At 46.6% G+C, this 25,181-nt stretch overlaps 1 protein-coding gene across 1 annotated transcript in view; it reads right to left on the bottom strand.

The window, feature by feature from the left end:
- The window catches only part of DSCAML1 (DS cell adhesion molecule like 1), a 233,064-nt gene that overhangs the window by 52,217 nt on the left and 155,666 nt on the right, over positions 1-25,181 (bottom strand). The window contains 7 exon segments of the mRNA XM_029573333.1: positions 3,023-3,190; positions 4,849-4,977; positions 5,339-5,435; positions 5,612-5,811; positions 21,164-21,340; positions 21,717-21,836; positions 22,895-23,173. Of these exon segments, the coding sequence (XP_029429193.1) occupies positions 3,023-3,190; positions 4,849-4,977; positions 5,339-5,435; positions 5,612-5,811; positions 21,164-21,340; positions 21,717-21,836; positions 22,895-23,173 (1,170 nt within the window).

Raw genomic sequence — 25,181 nt, 5'->3', positions numbered from 1 at the left:
TTGAAAGCATGTGCATACATTTTCCTGATAGTATTTCCATGTCCCTAATAACAGGTGTAATTTTGGGCAGGATAATTGTCTGAAAATTACTCCCTTTTGAAATGTGCACGCGTGGGCCCATAGAAATATGCACGCATCGGCGCGCAAGCGAGGATACACTAAAAATTCTAAAAATTGTGCATGCATTTACACACATATGTTTTAAAATGCCCCAACCGCATGCAAATATGCTCATTTTAAGAAGTTTTTAGAGCACAGCTAGTGAGCACGCGTCTTCGATAGGACCATGTCAGCTTTCACACGAATATCTTAGCAAATTTTAAAACCTGCTCGCACGAGGCACAATCCATTTTTTTCAATTAGTCCACCAGTTTGGTCAATTAATATCGAGGTCCTCCAGACCCCTCTGATTCTTCATCCTGCATGCCCCCAGTTGACCCAGACCCCCTTACTATGTCATGTAAGCCCTAGAACTCAGTATCTGCAGACTTGGTCCTCATCTGGAGCAGCAATGAGGACGGATAACAAGCCAGTGCATGCTGTGGTCTCTGGTTTTAAAATTCAGAATTACGTGTGTGTCTCTGCCCCACCCTGCCCCTTTCCTGTCCCCTTATTCCTCATGTGTGCATGGGTGCACACGCGCATATTGTGCAGCTTCTTAAAATCTGCGTTGCTTGTGCGCGGACCACACATCCACATATGTGGGTATTTATGCGTGACCAACAATTTAAAAATCAGTCTGTTTGTGTACTACTGCAGGCAATGCAAAAAACCCTAGGCCGTTGCAGTTTCCCAGCTGTGAACGCAGAATCTGTGTTCAGCACCAAGGACAGCTCTACCCTCCTCTCAGGCCCTTACGGAGCATATAGAGATGAATCCCACAAAGCAGTGCACAGCAACCCCTGAACTTCTTTAGGAATTGATGTAATAAGGGGTGCTAGGCTGAGTGTACGCATTTATTCCCGGTAGGGCGCACATTTTTGTGCACGCAACTTTACTCGTGATTTGATAAGGATTTTAGTGCATAAAAAAAGGTGCATACAAGCAAGCATAAACATGCCCATACCAATTAGCACTTTTCCATGTATATGCCATTTTAACAAAGGCATTAGCCATTATTCCCCAATGCAGGGAGGTGTGGTTGAAGCCCCAAAGGCTTAATTCACATTTTCTTGATGCTGAAAACTTTACTCCACCTCTGACCCAGGAGTTAAATTAATTCACATTCCTGGAGCCAGTGTTAGTCTGTGGGGCTGGGTGCCCCAGTGTGGTCCCACACCTAGAGTTCTTCCTGTGGGCATCCTGGATCCAGGGTGGACCAGCGCACCGGGGAACCCCAGACCTAAGACCATGCTGGTACCACACCATAGGCCTGTGACCCAGAAGTTTAATTTCCAAGCCTAATAAAAGTTGTCTAAGTATTGGTACCGAGCTTAAGATCCCAGATCAGAGACCTTCAGGCCCAGGACCCCTGAAGCCATAGGGACCCCCACAATTTAGAAATGCAGAATTGTTGTAGGTAGACATCTGTTGTTACATAAGCTCTTTGGAGAAGGCACTTATAGTAGCACAGTTGTCACATCAGGCAGCGCTCACTGTATGCACAACTGTCTGTTGCTGTCACCTCATGATCTCTGGTCTTATGAAGAGCCTGGGAGAACATACGGCAGGAGAACAGTTGGACAGGCAGGAGTTGTATGGCAGCAGCGTGATGGGGGAGGATTGGCAGGTCTTATGCAGAGAACCAAAGAAGCACAAGACAACAGTGATAGACAGTTGTAGATACAGCAAGTGCTGCCCGATGGTGACAACTGTGCTTGCTCCAAAGAGCTTATGTAGCAATAAACAGTTGTGTACATAACAATTCTGCTGCACAAAGTGCCTTTCCCAAAGAGCTTACATAAGGACAGACAATTGGACATACATGTTTTATGTGCACTGCACATACTTTTGGGTTAGCATGCTTTAACTCCCAGTGTATTAGCATATCATTAGCTTATTGCATCAAGAGTTAACTCAACGCAGTAAAGATTGAGTACAGAAAAAGCAAGTTCAAATTTAGTTCACATTTTTTACTCACTTTTTACTATTTTGGGCCCTAAGCTTTTTCCCTCTCTAGACAACAGTAAAAATCAGGCCCTTAGCATCAGCTTTGTCCATCTTAGCTCCCAGAACTTCTGTTACACAGGCAAGAAGCCAAGATGCCCTAGAATTAAGTTTCCCTGTGTGCAAACCTTTAAAACATGAACAGACTTCAATCATATAAGCCAGACACTGCTGAGATGGACAGGAAGAAAAGGATGCCACTGTCATGGAATACGGCTTATTGTCTGAGAAAAAAAAATCTAAATCTAGAAAATAAAGCAAAGTCAAAAAAGGGCATCAAGATAAACCCGGAGCACTGTTCTAACTGGTCAGCTGGGCAGTAGTAGCTGCTTTCTGATTAGTCACTCTTTAATTCATGCGGCAGGAAAAGCTAGATTTTAACTCCTTTTTATGGCACCAGTGCTTGATTGTTTTCCAAAGTAAGGTCAAAATGTTACTTTCTCCTTCCCCCAATAAAAATCAGAAGCCATGGAATGTGTGCTTACACAAACACATAAACCAAGTACAGTGGAACCTATTACAGTCTGTGCTCTGTTATACTGTGAAACCAATCTCCTACTCGGGCATTTCGGTGCAGCAGAACCCTTGTAGTAAAGGCATCTCACCTCGTAAAGAGTGGCTGGGCAGCGCGGGGGCACCTTAAATGGAAAAGTGAACTTCTAGGGAAGTCTTCACACCTCCTTCTCGGTACAGCATGGTCCGTATCTGTATCCTGAAGACCAGGGCGCCGCGCAGTAAATGCCAGCGCGGAGGCCATGCCGCCTGCTTCGGCCACAAATTCACGGGGAACCTGCTCTCTCAGGACACCATGAATTTCCTGAGACTCTTTCTCATCAAGGAGGGAGAGAGAGAGACCTGACAGAGCTGTTACAGCAGAGGCAGATGTAGGAAGGAAAAGGTGGGGACAGGGGTTTACCTGCTTCCTCCGTGCTAATGGTGAGCTCCGTGCTGGGCTCGCTTCGGCCAATCTTGTTGAAGGAGTACATGCGGATGCTGTACACAGAGGCCGGATGCAGGTCCACGATATTGGCCTGATTAATGGTGGGCGAGATGTTGCGCGTGGCTTGCTTGAAGTCCCACGTTTCTGTAATCAAAAGAAAGACCAGCAGTGTGCTTGCCATGCTAGTCCACTTGTATGCACAGAAATAAAGGTTATCAAATGAAAAGAAAATTGAAATACATAAGGACTAATGTAATACAAGGGATGCATTCTATTAGTCCAGGTTAGTCCAATAAAGAAGGTATTAACATGTATACAACTATTTCTTGGGTATTTCTGTGCAAGAAAGAGAAGAACAGCAAAATAAAAAAAAAAAAAGGCAGCAGTGTGATCCCTCGTGTCATGTGCAGGTCAGGGAATTAAAAACGCATACTTGGATGTGGATTTTAGCATTAGTTATTTGCCTTTCCAAGCCCAAGATTAAGGCACTGTAGATATTTCGCACCCCCAAAGCTGTACCTGAGGCAATGGAGGGTGAAGTGACGTAACCAGTATCACAAGGAGTATTAGTGGGAGAAGTGGGATTTGAACCCTGGGCAGCTCTGGCTCTCAGCCCACTGCTCTTACTACTGTGCTACTCCTCCACTAGTGTTTAGTTGGTGACCCGCTTTCAGCAGAAGGGATTAGCGCACGCTCGTGTACATGTACAGGTGGCATCATCTACTGTCCACCCCACTGGTGCCACCGTCCAGCCACGCTCTCCAGCTGCCTGTGACACAGACATGACCCTGATAGGACATCTTAATATTCCCGTTTCAGGGGTGTTTACTGTAACCTGAACCAGGGCAAGATAGCACATGTACGCACAAGTTCTCGCCAGTCAAGTTGCAGAGCTGAAAGTCACGTTTGCACCTTTCCCTTAAATTAACTGGCTCACCACAATATTTATCCAGTTTGAATAATTCTTAAGTTGGTCCAATGGAAGGGAAAATCTTTTCCAGAAGATGAAGTATTATCTAAAGCCCAAATAGCTCACAATCTTAGGAACCAGTTCACCCTCTGGACCACTGGCAGAAAGCGAAGAGACAGAGTGATGCTCAGGGCAGGCCACCTTCCACCTGTGATGTAGGCCTTCTAGGCAGCCACAAAAAAATTGCTCCTCTGTCAAGGGATTTCAGTGGCAAATAAGTCAGACTGCAGCCAATAACAGAGTACTGTCACCCTCCCATATGCAATTTGTGCTTTTTCTTATTTAATATTAATTTTTATAGGCTGCTCAACGAGACAAAATGCATCATGGTGCTGTTAAGCAACACATCAGTAATGATAAAACATCAAAAGTACACTGCTATCTGCCAAACAGGTGCAAGGTAGTTTACTGCTGTTTGCATTACATTAAAGACAGTAAACCCCAGAACATGAATGAGCCACCCATCCATCCATCTATAGGTGCAATTTTCAAAGGCATTTGCCTGGCTAATTAAGCAGTTATCAGGGAAAATTCCCTGGGTTGTAATCGTCTTTGTCCTCAATGGTACGCAGACTTTCACCATGGGGGATAAAGGAAGGCAGAGTATGTCCGGCGGTTTCATTTGTGCCCAGCGGCATTTGCCCAGCCCAAATATTCCAAAATTAGTTTGCAGGGTACATGGTTTAAGATACCCCCCCTCTAGATCAAAGCAATGTTGTTGCCACCCCAGTCCTCTGGACCACTGCATGGTTTGTGATTATCAATGCCAATTTAATTCTGGCAATTTCTTCTCTGTTGAAAGCACCGATAACGTTCATTTGCAAGCTCTTACCTGATTTGTTTTTGTACTCGATATCAAATCCGGTGATGATGCTGTTCCCGTCAAACCTCTGAGTCCAGCGAAGGTTCATACTACGAGCCTTCACCTCACGCATCTCCAGCTCGGGGGGGTCTGGGGGCTCTGAGAGACGGAGGAAGGGAAACAAGGACAGATCACCCAAAGACCTCCGCCTTGTGCAGCTCACATCACAATCGCAGGCTCTGCTACCGCTTAACCCGACATCCGGAGTTCATGCAAAAAACTACTCCTCAACCTTCCCTCCCCAGGTTCCTTCTCATCCAGCTCACATCAGGGATTCAAGCTGGGGGAATAACCTTTATGATTCCTCAGTGGGGATCTGTCAGGCAGGGCCTCAGCCACTCACATTCAGCTCTCACAGGGGAGCCATTTCCATCCCACATCTCTTTCCATGGGATTCTGTGCAGGGTCTGTCTGGTGCAATATGACTGGCAGTGCCAGGGTGGAAGAAATGACACCCTACCTTGCACTGTGAGTTGGATCAGGCCACGGTCCTCCCCGTACGAGTTAACAGCATGGCAGGAAAAGAACACGGAGTCGCCTCGTTCGGCAGGTTTCAGCTGCGGACAGAGAGAGAGAAAAAACCCCAAAAACATTAAAGTCTACGACAGCAGAGATGGTGCACAAAGATCGGAGATGACCATTCAGAAGTGCCCTGGGTGCCATGGCGCTCAAAGACAAGGTCCACAGGCATAAGAGAGATCAAAACCCAAGCCACCTCCTCAGCACCTCTCACCTTGAGGGTGGAAATGACCTCATCGCTGTTGTCCTTGGTGGTGATGGCGTATCTCATGTTGCGGTCAGGGTCAATGACGGTGTCACCTTTCTCCCAGCGGATGATGATGGGCCGCTCTCCCCGGGCAGTGCAGTTCAGCTCCTTCGTCTGTCCCTTGATGGCGATGGTGGTGTTGGGGTGAGAGGTGATCATCGCTGGGACTAGTAGAGAAAGAGAGAGAGTGAACCACGCGTGCATGCACACACACACAGGAGTGAGACCGGCTTCACTGAAGTGTGGCCCTGGCCAAACCTCCAATGGGTCATGGCAGGGGGACAGAGTGTGAAAGGAAGAAAAACGCCCTCAAGAATGGATAGAGAGACATGGCGTGAGAGCGGGGGCAAGAAAGGGGACAGGAGAGAGACATGAACTGCTTTCTTGTACTACACATCTTAGGATCATAAAATAAAAAAGCCACTAAGTTTTATAATGCATAGAATTACAGCAGGATATACAATAAAAACGTGAAACGCAAGTCACCCAGCACAAGTTCTAATGAAGAAAGCCCTGCAGTCTGCTCCGCGCAGGTATGAATTATTGACTAAGGTTTTACAATCTCCAGGATGTGAGCAGGAATATTTTTCCATCAAAGATTTGCATAATTCACTGTGCAAACCCTGCATGGCATACAGATTGAGGGATTTTTTTCTTTTTTTTCCAGTGCCCTCAATACGCTCCTCCTGTCACATTTTCCAAAATGCCCGCTTCTTCTTCCTGTGCCCCTTCTCTGGAGAAGTGGTGTGCAAAGCCACAGGGAGGGAGAAAATGCAGGGTGCATACAGTGGGGGGGGGGGGGGGGGGGGGGGGGGGGGGGGGGGGGGGGGGGGGGGGGGGGGGGGGGGGGGGGGGGGGGGGGGGAAAGCAGGCGGTGTTTGTGGTTGAACGTGAAATTATCCTGACAGGAACAAAGACACAGAAATGAGGAAAGAGAGCTCTTGATGGAGGGCAGTGTGTGTGTGTGTGTGTGTGTGTGTGTGTGGAGGTGAGTGTGTGTGTGGAGAGGTGTGTGTGTGTGTGTGGAGAGGTGTGTGTGGAGGTGTGGAGAGGTGTGTGTGGAGGTGTGTTTGTGTGTGTGTGGAGGTGTGTGTGTGTGTGAGTGTGAGTCACTTGACTGGTGGCAGTGGAGAGATGGAGGGAGGGGCAGGGGGGTGTCTGCCCCCAACATAAGGAAACAAGAAAATATATTTTCTTGATATAAAATGGTCTTAGTCTGCCAGTTCAAAAAAAGCTATTGCTCATGGTGGATAACAGTCAAAAATGTTACATAATTATAAAAACCAATCATATAACACATTTCACAATGGTATAGAAACCATTAAAGTAGCAAAGGGGGTAATACCGACCCTGTGGCCTCTTACTCTCACCAGGAAGGGTGCTCACAGGGATCTCTCTTCTATCCTAAATTTCCCAGTGAACATCTTGAACAAAACGGAGGCCTGAAGAAGCAGCTTAGAAAGAGGCCCCTGACTGTGCTCATGGAGGGAACCTCTTGTAGCGCTGGGCTGGCCCTGGCATCTGGAACAGCCAAGGAACACAGCAAGACTTGGCTGTTCTGATCAGGAACAAAGGTTTATTTACAAGAGTTCAAAATAAACAACAAAACAAAATAGCAGCTCACCTCGCTTTAAACATCTAAGCAGTTCATACGTACTCTGAACGAGCATAGCATAGCCTCAACGCAGCTCCCTGGGGCTTCCCTAACCCTTCTGGGCCCGGATCCTTTTATACTGTTAGGTAGGGATCCTCTCGGGACCCAGCATCCTTTGCAGCACTGCACTTTAAGGTGGTCTGGGGCAGATGACTCTAGCCTGTGTTTTAAGGTGGTTTGAGGGATCTCTTTTGTATACTGCCTCACATACCCTCCCCCCCCCCTCAGCTCACTTTTACTGGGGTGAATGGGGTGAATGCCTGCCTGTGTCAGGGACACTTCTCTTGACAGAAAGTCAGCGTTGATGTTCTCCTTCCCAGGCCTATGCTGAATGTTGTAACCGCATCACCACTCTGGAGTTGGTCTCTCTGTTCCAGTCTATCCATATGAGTAGTTGGTGGTCCATCACCAGGGTAAACTGCCATCCCAGGAGGTTATATCGTAATGTTTCACAAGTCCATTTGACAGCTAAGGCCTCTTTCTCCACTGTAGAGTATTTATTCTCCCATGTTAGGAGCTTCTGACTTATATAGGTCACCGGATTCTATTGGCCATTCTTCATTTGGCTAAGGACTGTCCCACTTCTGAGGTGAATATCTGAATGATGAAGGGTTCTGTGAAGTCTGGACTTAGGACCGGGTTGGAGTAGATCTCCTCCTTCAGCTCCCAGAAGGTTTCTCGGTCTCAGCTGACCACTGGACTTTTTCCAGTGATTTCTTCAGTAAGAGCCTCATGAGTGGCTCTGCCTTCTCGGAGTAATTAAGTATAAACCTCTGTCAGGTTTAGGAAGGCCCTTCCCTTCGGTTTTTGGGACCAGTACCTTGGTAACCACCTCAATCTTCCTGGACTGCAGGTGGACTTGACCCTTCCCCAAAGTATAGCCCAGATATTGGACTTCTTATCCTTCATAAGAACATAAGAAGTTACCATATGGGTCAGACCAAGGGTCCATCAAGCCCAGTATCCTGTTTCCAACAGTGGCCAATCCAGGCTACAAGTACCTAGTAAGTACTCAAAGACTAAGTAGATCCCATGCTACTGATGCCTATGATGGCAGTGACTAGTCCCTTTGATTAACAGCAGATAATGGACTTCTCCTCCAAGAACTTATCCAAACCTTTTTTAAACCCAGCTATACTAACTGCACTAACCACATCCTCAGGCAACAAATTCCAGGGCTTATTTGTACGTTGACTGAAAGAATTTTCTCCGATTAGTTTTAAATGTGTTACTTGCTAACTTCATGGAGTGCTCCCTAGTTGTTCTATTATCTGAAAGAGTAAATAACCGAATCACATTTACCTGTTCTAGACCTTTCATGATCTTAAACACCTCTATCATATCCCCCCCTCAGCCGTCTCTTCTCCAAGCTGAACAGCCCTAACCTCTTTAGCCTTTCCTCATAAGGGAGCTGTTCCATCCCCTTTTATCATTTTGGTCGCCCTTCTCTGTACCTTCTCCAGTGCAACTATATCTTTTTTGAGCTGTGGTGACCAAAATTGTACACAGTACTCAAGGTGTGGTCTCACTATAGAGCAATACAGAGGCATTATGACATTTTGCATTTTATTCACCATTCCCTTCCTAATAATTCCTAACATTCTGTTCGCTTTTTTGACTGCTGCAGCACATTGAGACAATTTCAATGTTTTATCCGCTATGATGCCTAGATCGTTTTCCTGGGTGGTAACTCCTAATATGGAACCTAATGTTGTGCAACTACAACATGGGTTATTTTTCCCTATATGCAACACCTTGCACTTGTCCACATTAAATTTCATCTGCCATTTGGATGCCCAATCTTCCAGTCTCGCAAGGTCCTCCTCCTGCAATTTATCATAATCCGCTTATGTTTTAATTACTCTGAATAATTTTGCATCATCTGCAAATTTGATTACCTCATTCATCATATTCCTTTGGAGATCATTTATAAATATATTGAAAAGCATTGGTCCAAGTACAGATCCCTGAGGCACTCCACTGTTTACCCTTTTTCCACTGAGAAAATTAACCATTTAATCCTGTTTCCTATCTTTTAACCAGTTTGTAATCCACTAAAGGACATTGTCTCCTATCCGTTGACTTTTTAGTTTTCTTAGAAGCCTCTCATGAGGGACTTTGTCAAACACCTTCTGAAAATCCAAATACCGGTTCACCTTTATCCACATGTTTATTAACCCCTTCAAAAAAATGAAGCAGATATGTGAGGCAAGACTTCCCTTGGGTAAATCCATGCTGTGTTCCATTAAACCTTGTCTTTCTATATGCTCTGTGATTTTGATCTTTAGAATAGTTTTCACTATTTTTCCTGGCAATGAAGTCAGGCTCACTGGTCTACAGTTTCCAGGATTGCCCCTGGAGCCCGTTTTATTTATTTATTTATAAACTTTTCTATACCGATATTCGTAGTGACATCATATCGGTTTACAGTATAACAGCAGGTGGAAATTACATTGAACATGTAGGGGGGCTACATAGGAACAGTAAGCTTAGCAAGGAAATGACACAATAAACCAGTCAAAAAATTCAACTACTTAATAATAATAAAGGCATATAAATACTTATAGGAATAATTATAGTTATAGTTCTAACAGAAAGTTGTAACAGAGTTATGTACAGAGTACATCAAAGAGCTGGCGTGTTAAGTAGAGAGGGGAGGCAGAGCTGGGATTATTGGGGTTACGCTTGTTTGAATAGCCAGGTCTTTAGGTTAGCTCAGAATTTGGAGGGACAGGTTTTGAGCCGTAGGTTAGTGGGTAAGGAGTTCCAATGAGTAGGTCCAGCTATGGAAATAGCTCGTTCCTTTGTGGATGTGAGGTGAGCGTGTTTTAGGGCGGGCACATAAAGAGTCCCATTCTTGGAGGCTCTAGTGAGTCGCTTCGAGCGTATGGGTTGGAATGGTTCTTCAAGCCAACTGGAATTTTAAATATCAGGGTTACATTGACCACTCTCCAGTCTTCAGGTACAATGGATGATTTTTACTAATATATCTGAAATTACATTTTTGAGTGTTCAGAACCCTGGGGTGTATACTCTCTGGTCCAGATGATTTGCTACTCTTTAGTTTGTCAGTCTGGCTTACTATATCTTCCAGGTTCACCGTGATTTGGTTCAGTTTATCCGAATCATCACCTTTGAAAACCATCTCTGGAACTGGTATCTCCCCAACATCCTCATTAGTAAACACAGAAGCAAAGAATTCATTTAGTCTTTCTTCAATGACCTTATCTTCCCTTCAGTCATCTAACGGTCCAACTGACTCCCTCACAGGTTTCTTGCTTAGGATATATTTTAAAAGGTTTTTATTATGAGTTTTTGCCTCTATGGCCAACTTCATTTCAAATTCTCTCTTAGCCTGTCTTATCAATGTATTACACTTAACTTGACAATGCTTATGCTTTTTCCTATTTTCTTCCAATAAGTACTTTGGATTCACTGTCAGCCCAGTCTTCCTCAAAGTGGATAGTACAGCTTGAAGTTGTCTCACGTGTGTTCTCCAATCTGGGATGTAGATCACTGTATCAATCAGGTATGTGGCAGCATAGCCCTGATGCAGGTGGAGCATATGATCAATCAAGCGCTGGAACATTTCAATGGTACCATGGAGGCCAAAAGGGAGGACCGTAACCAATGTCAAGAAGGCTGTTTTCTCTTTCACTGTTGGTGTGAGGGGTACTTGCTAGTATCCTTTGATGAGATCCAGATTTGAGATGAACTGAGCCAATCCCAGGCACCCACCCTAGGCATTGGGTATGTGTCCAATTTGGAGGCTCTGTTGACTTTTTTTTTAAAGCCTATACAAAATCTTATAATCCCACCTGGCTTTGGTACAAGGACTATGGGTGAAGACCAGTCACTAGTAGATTCTTCTATGACTCAGAGCTGGAGCATCTCTTTCACGTCTGTTTTGATGACTCGGCAACTGGCTTCTGGGATTTGGTATGTTCATTAGAGTATGACCACCCAGGTGGGGTAATGATATCATGCTGAAACAAATGAGTATGTCCCAGCAAGTTTGAGAAGATTTCTCTATTCTACTCAAGGAGCTGCTTTAAATCAATTAACTGGGAAGTTGACAGCTCCTCTCCAAACGGCACTTGGATCTGGGTCTACCTCAGCTCTGAGCTTTGGGTCGAATTCCACTTGTACTTTTCCACACTCTTGAGGAACCCATTTATTTAGTAAGTTGATGTGGTAAATCTGCCTTTTCTTTCTCTTATCTGTTTGGGCTATTTTGTAGTCCACTGGGCTATTTTTTTCCAAGACCTCATAGGGCCCTTGCCAACAAGTGAGCAACTTGCTTTCCGAAGAGGGTAAGAGAACCAGAACCTGATCTACTATGTGAAAGGTCCTCTGAACTGTGGGATGACTGTAAGCCTGGGCTTGAGTGGTCTGAGCCTTCTTTAAGCACAAGCAGGATGCCTGTCCATCTTTCTAGATGCACTCTTGCACCTGTATAACATAGTCCACGAGATTCTGTCCAGGGTTTCTTCATCTTCCCATGTCTCTCAAGCCACATCTAATATGCCCCTTGGTCTTCTACCATATAATAACTTGAAAAGTGAGAAGCTTGTTGAACTCTGGGGCATGTTGCAGACTGCGAATAGCACATAAGGTAGTAGCAAGTCCCAATTTTTGCTGTCTTCATCTACAAACTTTGCAACATTTGCTTTAGTGTTCTATTGAAATGTTCCACAAGGATAGTACACTGATGTATGTAGAGTTTTCATCTTAAGCAGGCTACAAAATTGCTTCATTACTTTAGAGACAAATGGAGTCCCTTGGTCTGTTAGAATCTCTTTGGGTAGTCCTACCTGAGAGAAAACTTCCATTAAGGTGGTTGCCACTGTTGGGATTTTCATATTTTTCAGTAATATTACCTCAGGGTATCTCATGGCATAGTCCAAGATCATGAGAATATACTTCTTACCTCAAGTGGTTCTTTCTAGCAGCCCCATGAGGTCTATAGCCACTCTTTTAAAAGGGGTTTCAATTATGGGAATGAGAGTTATCACCCAAACACCAACAAGTTTTAATGAGCTGGCAGGTAGTACAGGACTGGCAATACCAATGGATCTGTTTACATATCCCTGACCAATAGAACTGGGCCAAAATGTTCTCTTGGGGCTTTTTCTTCACCCAGGTGACCCCCTAACTGGTGACTATGTGCTAGTTGCATGAATTTCTGGCAATAGGACTTGGGGACTAGGAGTTGCTCTATCAGTTCTCCCTCCACACTCCTCTTTATGACACGGTATAAAATGTCTCTTTTCACTATGAAATATGAATAATCTGGCACAGTTGCCGGAGCTCCTGGAACCACCTTACCATCGCCCCTCTATAGGTGCTCCCTATCCCACTTAAAAGACTCGTCCTCCCTTTGGGCCCATTCCATGTCACCTGGTTTACCCTCCTTTTCCCAGTTAATAGGGTAAGGCATGACATTCGAGTTGGCTGGCAATTCGTCCTCTGACTCTGAGGTAGCTGCCCTCTCGGTCTCTTGGTCCACTGCAAAACTATACTTGTCCAGTTGCCGTTGTCTCTGGGATTTTTTTTTTTTAAAGACTTTAGGAAATAAGTCCATACCCTCTATGGGGAAGAGTTTGGGGTATGGTAACTCTTCATTGTTGATGATGAGTGTCTCCATTGTAAACAGGGTCCAAAGATTGTTGAAGTTCAGTCTCGCCCAATTAGAACAGGGTAGGAGAGCCATGGCAGAACCCCCAACTCCTATTTTATCTTGGCCAATGAGTGTCTTTAACTCCAGTTGGCAAGTTGGATATTGTCTGCAGTCGCCATGTATGCAGGTCAACAGTACCACATTCGCATAATTAATTTGGACCTGTTTCACTGACTCACATTGAATGAGGGTCTTCACGCTTCCTGGATCTACCAGGGCCTATGTTGGAACGCTATCTATTTCTACGGAAATTACAAAAGTGCTGGTCTCTTACTGGGTAATGTCCACAAAATGACAATATGGAGAGTCAGCATTAATGTCCATAGCTTCTTCTTCACAGTGTGGACAGTCCCGGTGAAATGGCTGCTTTCTCCACAAGCGAAACATGGAGGCTTTCCCAAGTTAGGAACTGGGTTTATGACTTGCATTTGAGCCAGCTCTTCCGGCAGCCAGAGCTTCTAAATCTTAAGATCTCATCAGCCTCTACACCCATCCTCTACCTTCTCAGGTGAGAGTGGTGTCTCTGGCATAGAGTGAACCTGGTAGTAGGCCTCAGCCACTTCTAAGGCCAGATTCAGTTGTTGGTAGACCCACTGCCACATGGGCCATCCAGGAATTGCTCCAAGACAATTGTCTTGGTGACCTCCTCACCAGTGTCCCCCTCTAGGCACAGCCACTTCCAAGCGAATCACAAAGTCATAGTAACATAGTAAAGATGGCAGAAAAAGACCAAAATGGTCCATCTAGTCTGCCCAGCAAGCTTCCCAAGGTAGTAACCACCGCTCCGTGCAGGTTGCCCCCACATTTCTGTTAAGGGTACTAACCGCCGATCCGTGCAGGTTATCCCCAAGCTTTTTTATTTATTTCCATCCTCTAGCCTTTAGGGATCCAGTGTTTATCCCATGCCCCTTTGAAATCCTTCACCGTTTTAGTCTTCACCACTTCCTCTAAAAGGGCATGCTAGGCATCCACCACCCTCTCCGTGAAGAAATATTTCCTGACATTAGTTCTAAGTCTTCCTCCCTGGAGTTTCAAATTGTGACCCCTAGTTCTACTAAATTGTTTCCAATGGAAAAGGTTTGATGACGACTATGGATCATTAGAATCTTTCAAGTATCTGAAGGTCTGTATCATATCACCCCTGCTCCTCCTGGGTAAACATATTCAGGTTCTTCAACCTCTTCTCATAAGTCATTCCATTGAGACCACCCACCATTTTGGTCGCCCTTCTCTGGACTGCCTCCATCCTGTCTCTGTCTCCTTTGAGATACAGTTTCCAGAACTGAACACAGTACTCCAGGTGAGGCCTCACCAAGGACCTGTAGAAGGGGATTATCACTTCCCTTTTCTTACTAGATATTCCTCTCTCTATGCAGCTCAACATTCTTCTGGCTTTGGCTGTCACCGTGTCACACTGCTTCGTTGACTTCAGGTTGTTAGACACCATCACCCCAAGGACTCTCTCCTGCTCCGTGCACATCAGCCCTTCACCCCCCAACGCATACAGTTCTTTCAGATTATCACACCCCAGATGTAAATGGAAAAGATTTCTTAGATTCTCCCCAGGCTGCAGGGAGTTGGACCAGGTTTCTGGGGTGAGCCCTTCGCTCTGAAGAATGGCAGTCTTAACTTCCTGGTACATGTCTGTGCCTCTGGGGTTCACGGTCTGGAAAGAGGCTTGACAGTCACCAATTAGTAAGTTATCTAGATAGGTTGCCCACTTGTCTTCCAGCCAGCCAGTCAATCCAGCAGTCCTCTCAAAATTCTTTGTTGGGGTCATCTTCAGTGAGTCTCTGGCCAAGGAAGGTGGTTTAGTCACCGCCGTTTGCACCGCCCGTGCCACTTGAGTCAGTATGGTGTTCTGCTGAGCCACTTGCTCCTGCAATGCGTGTTGCTGGTCAATCTGGACCTGCATCACATTTTGCAGCTGTTGCTGCCCAGTAGACAGCACATGAATTACTTGCTCCATATTTGCCTGCATTCTGGGGAGGGGGAGTGCTAGGCAAGCAGCTCTCTGGGGAAAGGAAAAAGTAAAAAAAAACCCCCAAAAACCCACAATCCTGCTGGCCTGTCCAGCCCTGCCTCACTTCTTGAACCCTATCTATTCCAGGAGGGCTACCCCTTTAGTTTGCTCGTAGCGCCGTTAGGCAAGAAAGTAGGGAGGCTCCAGGAAAAAGGAGGAAAAAAAAAGTTCTCTGGGTTTTTTTCTGTACTATAGCTAATGGGTCGGTGCCTGTGGTTCCCTCTTCAGGCCACAAAATCTCACTGCTGCCATCATCTGTAGCGTTGGGCCAGCCACGGTATTTGGAACAGCCAAGGAACACAGCAAGACTTGGCTGTTCTGATCAGGAACAAAATTTATTTACAAGAATTCAAAATAAATAGCAAACAAAATAGTAGCTCACCTCGATTTAAACATCCAAGCAGTTCATACGTACTCTGTATGGGCATAGCATGGGCTCAATGCAGATTCCTGGGACCTCCCTAACTCTTCTGGGCTCTGACCCTTTATACTGTTAGGCAGGGATCCTCCCGAAACCCAGAATCCTTTGCGTATCTGCGCCTTAAGGCGGATCGGGGAAGATGGCTCTAGCCTGCGTTTAAAGGTGGTTTGAGGGAGTTTTTTTGTATACTCCCTCACACTCTATTTCACCTTTCCTCCCTCTCTCCCTTCTTTCAGTCCATCAGTCCCTCGACTAGCCGGTGCTGAGCTTCAGGGGGGCCACTGTGCTGGGGGGGATCCTGGGGAGCTGCAGGTGCAGGGCTCCCAGGGGGATACCTCGGTCGTCTTGGCAGTGAAGTGTCACTGATGAGCGGCAGGGAAAAAGAGTGGAGTGGAGCAGTCACGCTCCATCACCTTTTCAATTTGTAGTAAAAGAGAAGACATGGAATCACGCCTTAATGAACTTTTATACCAGCAAATAAAACAAACCAGGCGTGTCTGCACCTCGTCTCCTCCTCTGGCCCCCTGCTCAGTGCCTTCATAAGCCCCTCTCCAAGCTCCAGGAGATCACAGACATAAACAGAGCTCACTCTTGTCCCCGAGGGGGCCCAGCAGTGGTCTTACATGGTCTGTACCTCATTTCTAAGGGGTCATTAATCTTGCTTTAGGAAAATGCATTTGGCTTTTCCAAAGAAAAAAAGAAAATCTTCAATGTATTAAGTAAGGGAGAGGTGTGCTCTGCAGCCCTTCTTGGAGCAAACCGTACAGAATGCAACCGAGAAGCCGCCAGCAGAAGTGCATCCTACAGGCGTGTACGAGAACACAGATCAGCAAAGCTAACATGTCACTCTAATGGGGCACAAGGGGCTTTAATGAGACTCCGTTCCTCACTGCTTCCTCCCTCGATGTAATTCAATTAACAATCGCCTGAGCTGGCGCTGCTCTCTCAGCAGTGCTTCGGTGGCAAGGACCTAGAAACAAAGAAGCCTTGTGAGCACAAGACATGTCGGGGTTTAGAGGGGAGAGGGAACCATTTTACATTTTCATTTGGTGAACACAAGATGACAGACACACAGCGAACCAACTTCAGTCACAAAGTGCTGCCAATGCACCCCAATCCTGCCCTGCAGCGCACACTGACACATAGCACTGCCAGTTCATCTCACTCCTCCCTGCTGTTCCAGTGCTGTGACCCCTCCCCACACACAGAGCTCTGCCAATGCACCCCAATCCTGCCCTGCAGTACAGCGACACATAGCACTGCCAGTTCATCTCACTCCTCCCTGCTGCATCTCCTGTTCCAGTACTGCAACCCCTCCCCACACAAATGCACAGCTCTGCCAATGCACCCCAATCCTCCCTGCAGTACAGCGACACATAGCACTGCCAGTTCATCTCACTCCTCCCTGCTGTTCCAGTGCTGTGACCCCTCCCCACACAAATGCACAGCTCTGCCAATGCACCCCAATCCTGCCCTGCAGTACAGCGACACATAGCACTGCCAGTTCATCTCACTCCTCCCTGCTGTTCCAGTGCTGCGACCCTTCCCCACACACAGAGCTCTACCAATGCACCCCAATCCTACCCTGCAGTACAGCGACACATAGCACTGCCAATTTACCTCACTCCTCCCTGCTGCATCCCCTGCTGTTCCAGTACTGAAAGCCCCCCCCCTCCACACACACATACAGATTGGTCAATGCACCTCATTCCTGTCATGTAGCACCCCGTTATTCCAGTACTCAGACACCCCCACACCCCCACCCACAGAGCTCTGCCAATGAATCACGACACAAAAAAAAAGCAGTTAAGCAAATGTTAGCTAGCAGAAGCCCAGCAAATTCAATTCACTTAGAAATTTATGCCCTTACAGTCCCCACCTTAGGCCTCTAGAGATGAAAGGTCACTGCTTTTTTGAGCTGTGCCTCCCATCCCACTGCCTGACAAGTCTTTAATGCTCTCATGAACATTCTGCTTCAGGCTGAGTCCTCCCCTGGGGATGCGGGTGCAGGCAAGCTTGCACACGATCTGCGGCGAGGATCAGCCACGAGACTGCAGCGTGGCAGGAGGAGGGGAAAGGGAGCATGGAGCGAGGGGGCAGAACGGGATCTTAATACTCCTGGAGACTGCATCTGGAAAGACGTGTCCGTCTTAAAAATGGATCATCTCTCCTAAAAGACTGTGTAACTACCTGCATTACACTCCCGAGTCCTAAGCATAGGGCACAAGGACTGGGCTTGTCTATTTCACTAGCTCTAATTATGGGGTATTTATACTCAAACCCCAGCTGCTGAACTGTTTGCTCGCTCTAAGCCTCTCCCTTTCCTCTCACCTTCTTCCATCCCCCCCCCCCCCACCACTCGCTGCCTTGATTTAGCAGAAACAAGCAGCGCTGACAATGGGGAGGTGAGGGATGAGGTGAATGACATCCAGGAGTGGGCCCAGCGGGCGAGCAGAAGCCAGGAACTATTTAATCAATGCACTGCTGACTCCTTTGGGAGAGCAGGCCACGCAAAAATCGATGCCAGAAAACAAGACAGATGTCAAACCACGATGTTCCTCGTTATTGCCCGCGCCACTGCTGCCTGGGGGTGAGTCGCAGTGGAGTAACCCTCTCCCATCCCGAACCGGGAGCATCACCAGAAGTGCAGCGCAGTTCTGGACTCCAACACCGGAAGGCGGAATGGATCCCTGCCACAGTCTCTCCTGTGCTTCTGGGACCTGCATCAGGCTACTCCCCTGGTGTGATCGGGCTCTCATCAGGGACATCTCATGTTCTGGAAACCGACGGGGAGAGGGAGGAAAGACAGGGGTAAAGGGAGAGGCTGCTCTCCTATAACCCTAGGGCCATCGATCTTTGGAAGAAAGGGCGCTTATTAACGTTATATCGGGTGGCGATAGCACCGGTGGAGACCAAGCATGAAGATGCTGCAGGTGAGCGTTTGAGAGCAGGCAGGTCCCCCTTTCAGAGGAGCCTGTGTGCACGCCTGGGTGGTCTCTGCACTTCTGACCTAGAGGGGACTTTCTGCTGGGTTGGCACCAGGTCCCCAAGCTGGCCAAGTTTTAAGACTTGCTTGCTTCCCCCCCCCCCCCCCCATCACAGCTGAAGTGAAAGGTGGAGACCGGTGCCGGCCCTAACCCGGGCCCGGGTAGGGAGGCGGAGGAGATTCTCCCGGCCAACACCTGCCCCTCCCCCTCCTCAGGATGGGTTTTTTTTGTGTCTCAAGTAATCGTCTCTCTGGGACATAAGAACGGTGGGTGAAAGTGCAGGCAAAAAGAAATCCTCTCAATCAAAATATAAAGCAGCCGGCGTGCAAAATAAATGAAAGAAAAGGAGCCGCGACTGGGAAGGAGTGAGCCCTCCTGCCTGGGAGCACGCCGGCTCTCCTTTGTCCCTGCATCATGTTAACAAGCCCCAGACAAGCCCGGGAGCCCATTTGGTGGCCAGAGATAAGATGTGAAGAGAGCTGGCAGCAGGCTGGGCGTGAGCCTGGGACAATGCCACGCTCCGCTGGGGTCCCTCTTACTCCTGCTCACCAGCAGCTCCCCGATCTTAATCTGATTGCTCCCGTTTCAGCTTTTTCTCTGCTCTGATTAACGCTTTTCACCTGAAGCTGGAGATTAATTCAAATTGCACCAAACAATGAGCTGAGCTCCTGGAAGGGGGGAGGGCATCTGCTCAGTTTACTGCTACCCAGAGACAGAAGCGACTGGGGGGGGGGGGGGGAGTATTGAGACAGGGAGAGACGGATTAAGTTTGGCTCTCCACCAAGGGTTGTTGCACGTGTATTTTTCTGGATACTTCTCTCCTCCGGGAAGAGAGAGAAAGGATTATATGTAAAAACTCTTACATATGAAAACAGCTATTCTGGGAGGGCACTGGGTATCTGTAAGGGAGGGAGGGAAGGAAGGAGGGTGGGTGTTTAGAGAGAGGGACGGGGCACTGATGAGGGATGGAGGGAGGGGGATTATTTTGTAATTTTATCCTCTTGTTTTCTTCCCCTTCTCTTTTAATCACTCATTCTGGATATTACTTTGGCAACACATGCAAAATCGTCGGGCCAATAAAGTTATCTCAATCTGTGTATCCAGGAAGGGAGGCAGTGGAACAAATGAGGGAGGGAGAATGTCCTCCCATGGAGTGGAGAGGAGCAGTGGCACTAGAGAAGGATTGAGGATGAGTGAGTTTCCAGGAAAGGAAGATGATAATAGCACTAGTGAGGGCTGAAGGGAGGGAGGGTGAGCTTCCAGGAAAAGGGAAGACATAAAAACATAAGAAGGTGCCATATTGGGTCAGACCGAGGGTCCATCAAGCCCAGCATCCTGTTTCCAACAGAGGCCAATCCAGGCTACAAGTACCCAAACACTAAGTAGATCCCTTACTACTGATGCCAGTAATAGCAGTGGCTATTTCCTAAGTCAACTTGATTAATAGCAGTTTATAGACTTCTCCTGGAACTTGTCCATAGTCTGGGTAAAGCAAATAAGCATGGGTGTAGCTTGCTTGTTACAGCAGTTACTACCCCAAATCAAGCCTGATACTTCACTTAGAATACATATCCAGTACTGCTCACTGCTTCAATGGCAGGGGGAATGAAGAAAAGAGGATTTGTATTCAAACAACCAACAAGGACAGAGTTGCACAGGCTGGGTAAACAAGCGTTGGTGTAGCTTGCTTATTACGGGGGTTACTACCCCAAACCAATTAGCTAGATACTTCACTTAGATGCAGCTCCAGCACTGCTATCTACGATGGCGGGGGTGGAAGGGAAACAGAACATAAAAAGTTATTTAAAGGGACAAGAGTAACAGAAAAGTATGAAAAAAAAATGTGTGAAAGCTTGCTGGGTAGACTGGATGGACCGTTTGGTCTTCTTCTGCTGTCATTTCTATGTTTAAACCTTTTTTAAACCCAGCTACACTAAATGCACTATCCACATCCTCTGGCAACAAATTCCAAAGCTTAATTGTGCTTTGGAAAAAATTCTTTTTCACTCAATTTGTTTTAAATGTACTGTTTGCTAACTTCATAGAGTACACCACTAGTCTTTCTATTATCTGAAAAAGTAAATAACCGATTCACATCTACCTGTTCAAGACCTCTCATGATCTTAAAGACCTCTATCATATCTCCCCTCAGCTGTCTCTTCTCCAAGCTAAACAGCCCTATATAAGGAAAGGCTAAACAGGTTAGGGCTCTTCAGCCTTGGGAAGAGATGGCTGAGAAGAGATATGATAGAGATCTATAAAATCATGAGTAGGGTGGAACGGGTAAATGGGGACTGGTTATTTACCCTATCCAAAAGGACTAGGATTAGGGGACACTCCATGAAGCTAATGGCAATAGCATTTTAAAACAAATTGGTGAAATTATTTTTCACTCGGCACACAATTAAATTGCGGAATTTGTTGCCAGAGGATGTGGTGAAAATAGCATAGTTGGGCTTAAAAAAAGTTTGGACAGGCTTAGAGGAAAATTCATAAACCACTTAGTCATGTAGACTTGGAGAAGTCACTGCTTATTCCAGTTGTGAACAGAAGGATTAGATCTGTGGCTTGGGACCCTACTGGTTACTCGTGACCGAATGTCCAGTATGGAAGACAGGATGTTGACTTGCTGGACCTTTGGTCTGACCCAGTATGGCATGTTCATAGCTCTCCATACTCTGCATGATCCCGCACAATGAGAGACGGCTCTTCACACAAAATCCCCCGTACGGCGAGAGGCAGGGTCACACTTACTTTTGACAGTGAGCTGCATGGATTTGCTGATGTCGGTTCCCACACCGTTGCTGGCCTGACACAGATAGTAGCCAATGTCCTCCTCCAGTACATGACGGATCAGTAGCGAGCTGTTGGGGAGAATCTGAATGCGTCCAGTGAGGGGGACGGGGTGATATTGCTGTGGGTTCCCACTTCCTAAGCAGTGAGGAAGAAAAGTAACAAACTATCAGGAGAAACTCTCTGAGGCAAGGAATTGCTCAGTCTTAAGGATTTCTTAGGTGTTCATAACCCCTCATGTGGTCTGTTCCACAGAATCGTAAATGTTATTGTGGGGAAAACTCATACAAATTTTTAAAATTTTTGTTAATCATGCCCAACCAGAGAAGTGAAACAGGTGCATGACATCTCAAGAGGCTGAAGCTCAGCGTGTACAAGCGCCTATGAGCTTCCATCAATGTGCAGGCTCTCTGCTGGGTTCAGTTATAACTTGATTTCAGAGTGCAAAGAGAAGGAAAGGAAAAGGCCGGGGAGTATCGCCTGACCACCAGACTGCCCTTGCTCTCAGACTCACCCTTTGCATGCTTCCACATGACCTTCGGAGGAGGATACCCGTCCACCGAGCAGTTCAGCACCCCTGCCTTCCCGTAGATCCCGTCCTGGTTATTGGGCTGTACCACAAACCGAGGTGGGACTAGGAGCAGAGAAAAGGAAACCATCAGAAACGAGGCGAGAAGCTTGACGAATCTCGAGCAGTTACAAGGGAACCATCTATGAACTGCTCTTACCATCTCCCACCTCAGAAACCACACTGAAAAGCTTTTTCTTTAGATTTTTAAGTACTTTTTAATAAGTCAGTATTTTTGTTGCATAATATTGACAGTTTTTGTGGCACATACTCATAAGTGTGTTTTATTCTACCATTACCTATGAAAAATTCCCAGTTATCTAGTAAAAATAAATTCAGTCACACAAACTAGCTACTACACCAGTACTCAACCATTGTGCCGCTGTGGTAAATGATTAATTGTGGCGTGCATGGGCACACCTTTTTCCTTTGAGCTCAGTCGCTATAGTGAAGTAGACTGTGTTTCTCCAAAAGGAAGCAGATACAACTGCTAGATCACCGGACTCTGTATTGAATCTCGATATCCCAAAGCATTTTGGGATATGTAGGCCTGCTTTACGTTTGCGTTTCTCAACAGTCCCCCTCCCCCAAATCCACGGGATGGTGTACGTTAATGACTAAAGCACAGATAAAGTACAAGAACCCTGGGAAACACCCTGACAGCATCACTTACTCACTGTGTTATCTCTGGTATGACAGAGACAGATTACTGGCTAACAGTGCTTCTTTTTTTTTTAAGGAAGACATTTAACTCAGCCATTCATTGCTGAGAGCCCTGGGTCTATTAAACCAGGAATCTGTGGCCATGACCCAAGCAGTCCAACACCTCTAGTTAGAAATCCTTTCAACCCTTGTACATTGTTACACAGCAACACAGGGTCAGGTTGTGCTTCAGGTAAAGTTCATTGCACCTGTTTGAACGCATCATTGGCTGCTTCAGTCTGGCTGCGGCTCACTTACAGCACAGCCCGGCTGTATTGTGATGTCATTGCCAGCCCCGGTAGTTGCTGCCTCACAATTGGTCAAAAAACCTCAACAAATGCAAATGAAGGCTGGTCACTGCGCTGTGAGCGAACCGGAGCAGTCGGCGCGGGGATAGGATTCCTGGAGCCGCGGCGACTCACCGCGCACGATGAGCTGGCGCTCCCGGCTCACGGTGGCAGCCGCGTTGCTGGCGATGCAGGTGTAGTTGCCGTTGTGCTTGAGGGAGACGCTGGAGATCTGCAGGGAGCTCATGAACTCCTTGGTCTCAACCGTGACCCCAGGGCCTGAGATGATGACCTGGCCATCCTTCCGCCAGGTGATCCGGATGGGCATGTCCCCCGAGGAGACCACACAGGGGATGTACAGCAGCTGTCCGATGGAGGCCGGTGGGAACTCAAAGGGCTGGATCAGGGGTGGAACTGCAGCAAGAAGAGCACCAAGAGCAGAGGAAAAAGCATAACATGGAAATGTGAAATCTTTGGTCAATGGTTAGACCTCATCATGGAATAGCCACCAAACCTCACATTACAGAGGGACTGCAAGAGCACAGACACAAGAATGTATTTTCAGTGCCTGAACCTTCTAACCAAGACATGCTCCAAAGGCTGAAATCATTCCTGGCTTGCCTCATCCTTATAATGCTAAACACCTTGCCCTGGCCTTACACGGTGACACTATGCCTCTGTCCAGCTCAGCTTTGAAGACCTAAATTGACAAATACCAGGGGCTACTACATTCACTGTCCCATTCCCAAGTTAAAAAGCCATCCATTTCCCAGGCCATTCCTCGTCTCTTCCCTCCCCCAACTATCAGTGCATTCTATATTAAGCAGTAAGAAGCATGTGGGCTAAAATTTCAATCCACCATCTTTAACTGGTTGTAGGAGAAGCAATTATTAGATTGATCTATTTCTTAACGGCTTAGGATAGAGAACCAGTCATTATCTTTATAATAACTTAATTAGGCAGCAGTAGCATCTTCAGCCAGCAGAAAGACAAAAAAAAAAAAACAAAACCAAAAACCCTCTAGACAATTAGTTGAACGAGGACAGCACCTGGTAGATACAGTATCCATCATTCAATTAGAAAGCTGAGAATAGCTCCCCCCGCCCTAGTACTGTACAGTCATATCAGGGCATGCTATAGGGAGGAGCCTCTGCTGCTACCAGCAGAACAGAGCTAGACACTTGGACAAGAGACGCTCTAACAGAGCAAGACAGGGAACCACACGGCATGCTGTGTGCCACAGAAAACCCTGCACTGCATCCTGCCGCAGGGAACCCCACGTCATCTTCTCAGAGGAAACCGCACCTGGTATCCCACTGCAGAGGACTGTACCACTGGGAAAACCCACCACAGGGTACCCCCCACTGCAAAGGAAGCTCCACATGGCATCCCAACACACTGGAAACCGCACATAGCATCCAATCTACTCAAACATGCTGTTCACCTCTGCTGTCTTGATTTTTTTTCATCTCAAACTATTCCTGAGCCACTTCAATCTGGCTTTCCCACTCTACATTCCACTGAAATAACCCTTGCTAAAATCTCCAGTGACTTGTTCCTGGCTGTATCCAAGGGCTTTTACTCAATCGTCATCCTCCTTGACATATGTGCTGCTTTCGACACTGTTCATTACTAGCTACTTCTTGATACTTTGTCTCTTCTTCGAATTCAGGTCTCTCTTCTATATCTTGGTTCTTATCTCTCCCATCACACTTTTAGTGTATGCTCTGGTGGACCCTCCTCTACTGCCATGCCGCTATCAGTTGGTATACCTCGGGACCTCTTCTTTTCTCATGCTCATAGTGCTCTGATCTCCCCCCCATTGGCTTTCAGTACTATCGTTATGCTCATTCCTCCCAGATTTATCTTTACACCAGAGATTTCACTAGGAATCCAGTTCCAGATCTTAGCCTACTTGTCTGACTTTGTCATCTGGATTTCCCACTATCACCTTTAGCTTAACATTGTCCAGACAGAAGCTATTACCTTTCTCCCCTCCAAAAAAAAAAAACCCCACCTCCCTCCTTCCCTCTATTTCTGTCAATATCATCATCATCCTCCTCCAGGTTCCCTCATTCCCTCAGCTAATAACCTTGAGGTCAGACTCCTCTACATACACCCAAAACACTGCTAAAAGCTTTTGTTTCTTTATCTAGAACATCAACAAAATCCATCCCTTCTTTCCTGAAAACACTACTAAATCCCTTTTCCTCACTCTCATCACCTCCCACTTAGACTATGGAAATCCACTCAGAGGTCTCCCAGTGAACCATCTCCCTCCACTACAATCTATCCAAAATTCAGCTGCATGACTTATTCTTCACCAAAGTCACTACATCCATATAACCCTTCTTCTCAAGTCATTGCATTGGCTCTCTATATATTCCCATATACAGTTCAAACTTCTCTTACCAACCTACAA

This window comes from Rhinatrema bivittatum, chromosome 12, assembly GCF_901001135.1.
Source record: "Rhinatrema bivittatum chromosome 12, aRhiBiv1.1, whole genome shotgun sequence".
NCBI classification, from domain to species: Eukaryota; Metazoa; Chordata; class Amphibia; order Gymnophiona; family Rhinatrematidae; genus Rhinatrema; species Rhinatrema bivittatum.
The sequence above is the reverse complement of the archived record's forward strand: the minus strand, read 5'-3'. Positions and strand labels throughout refer to the sequence as shown.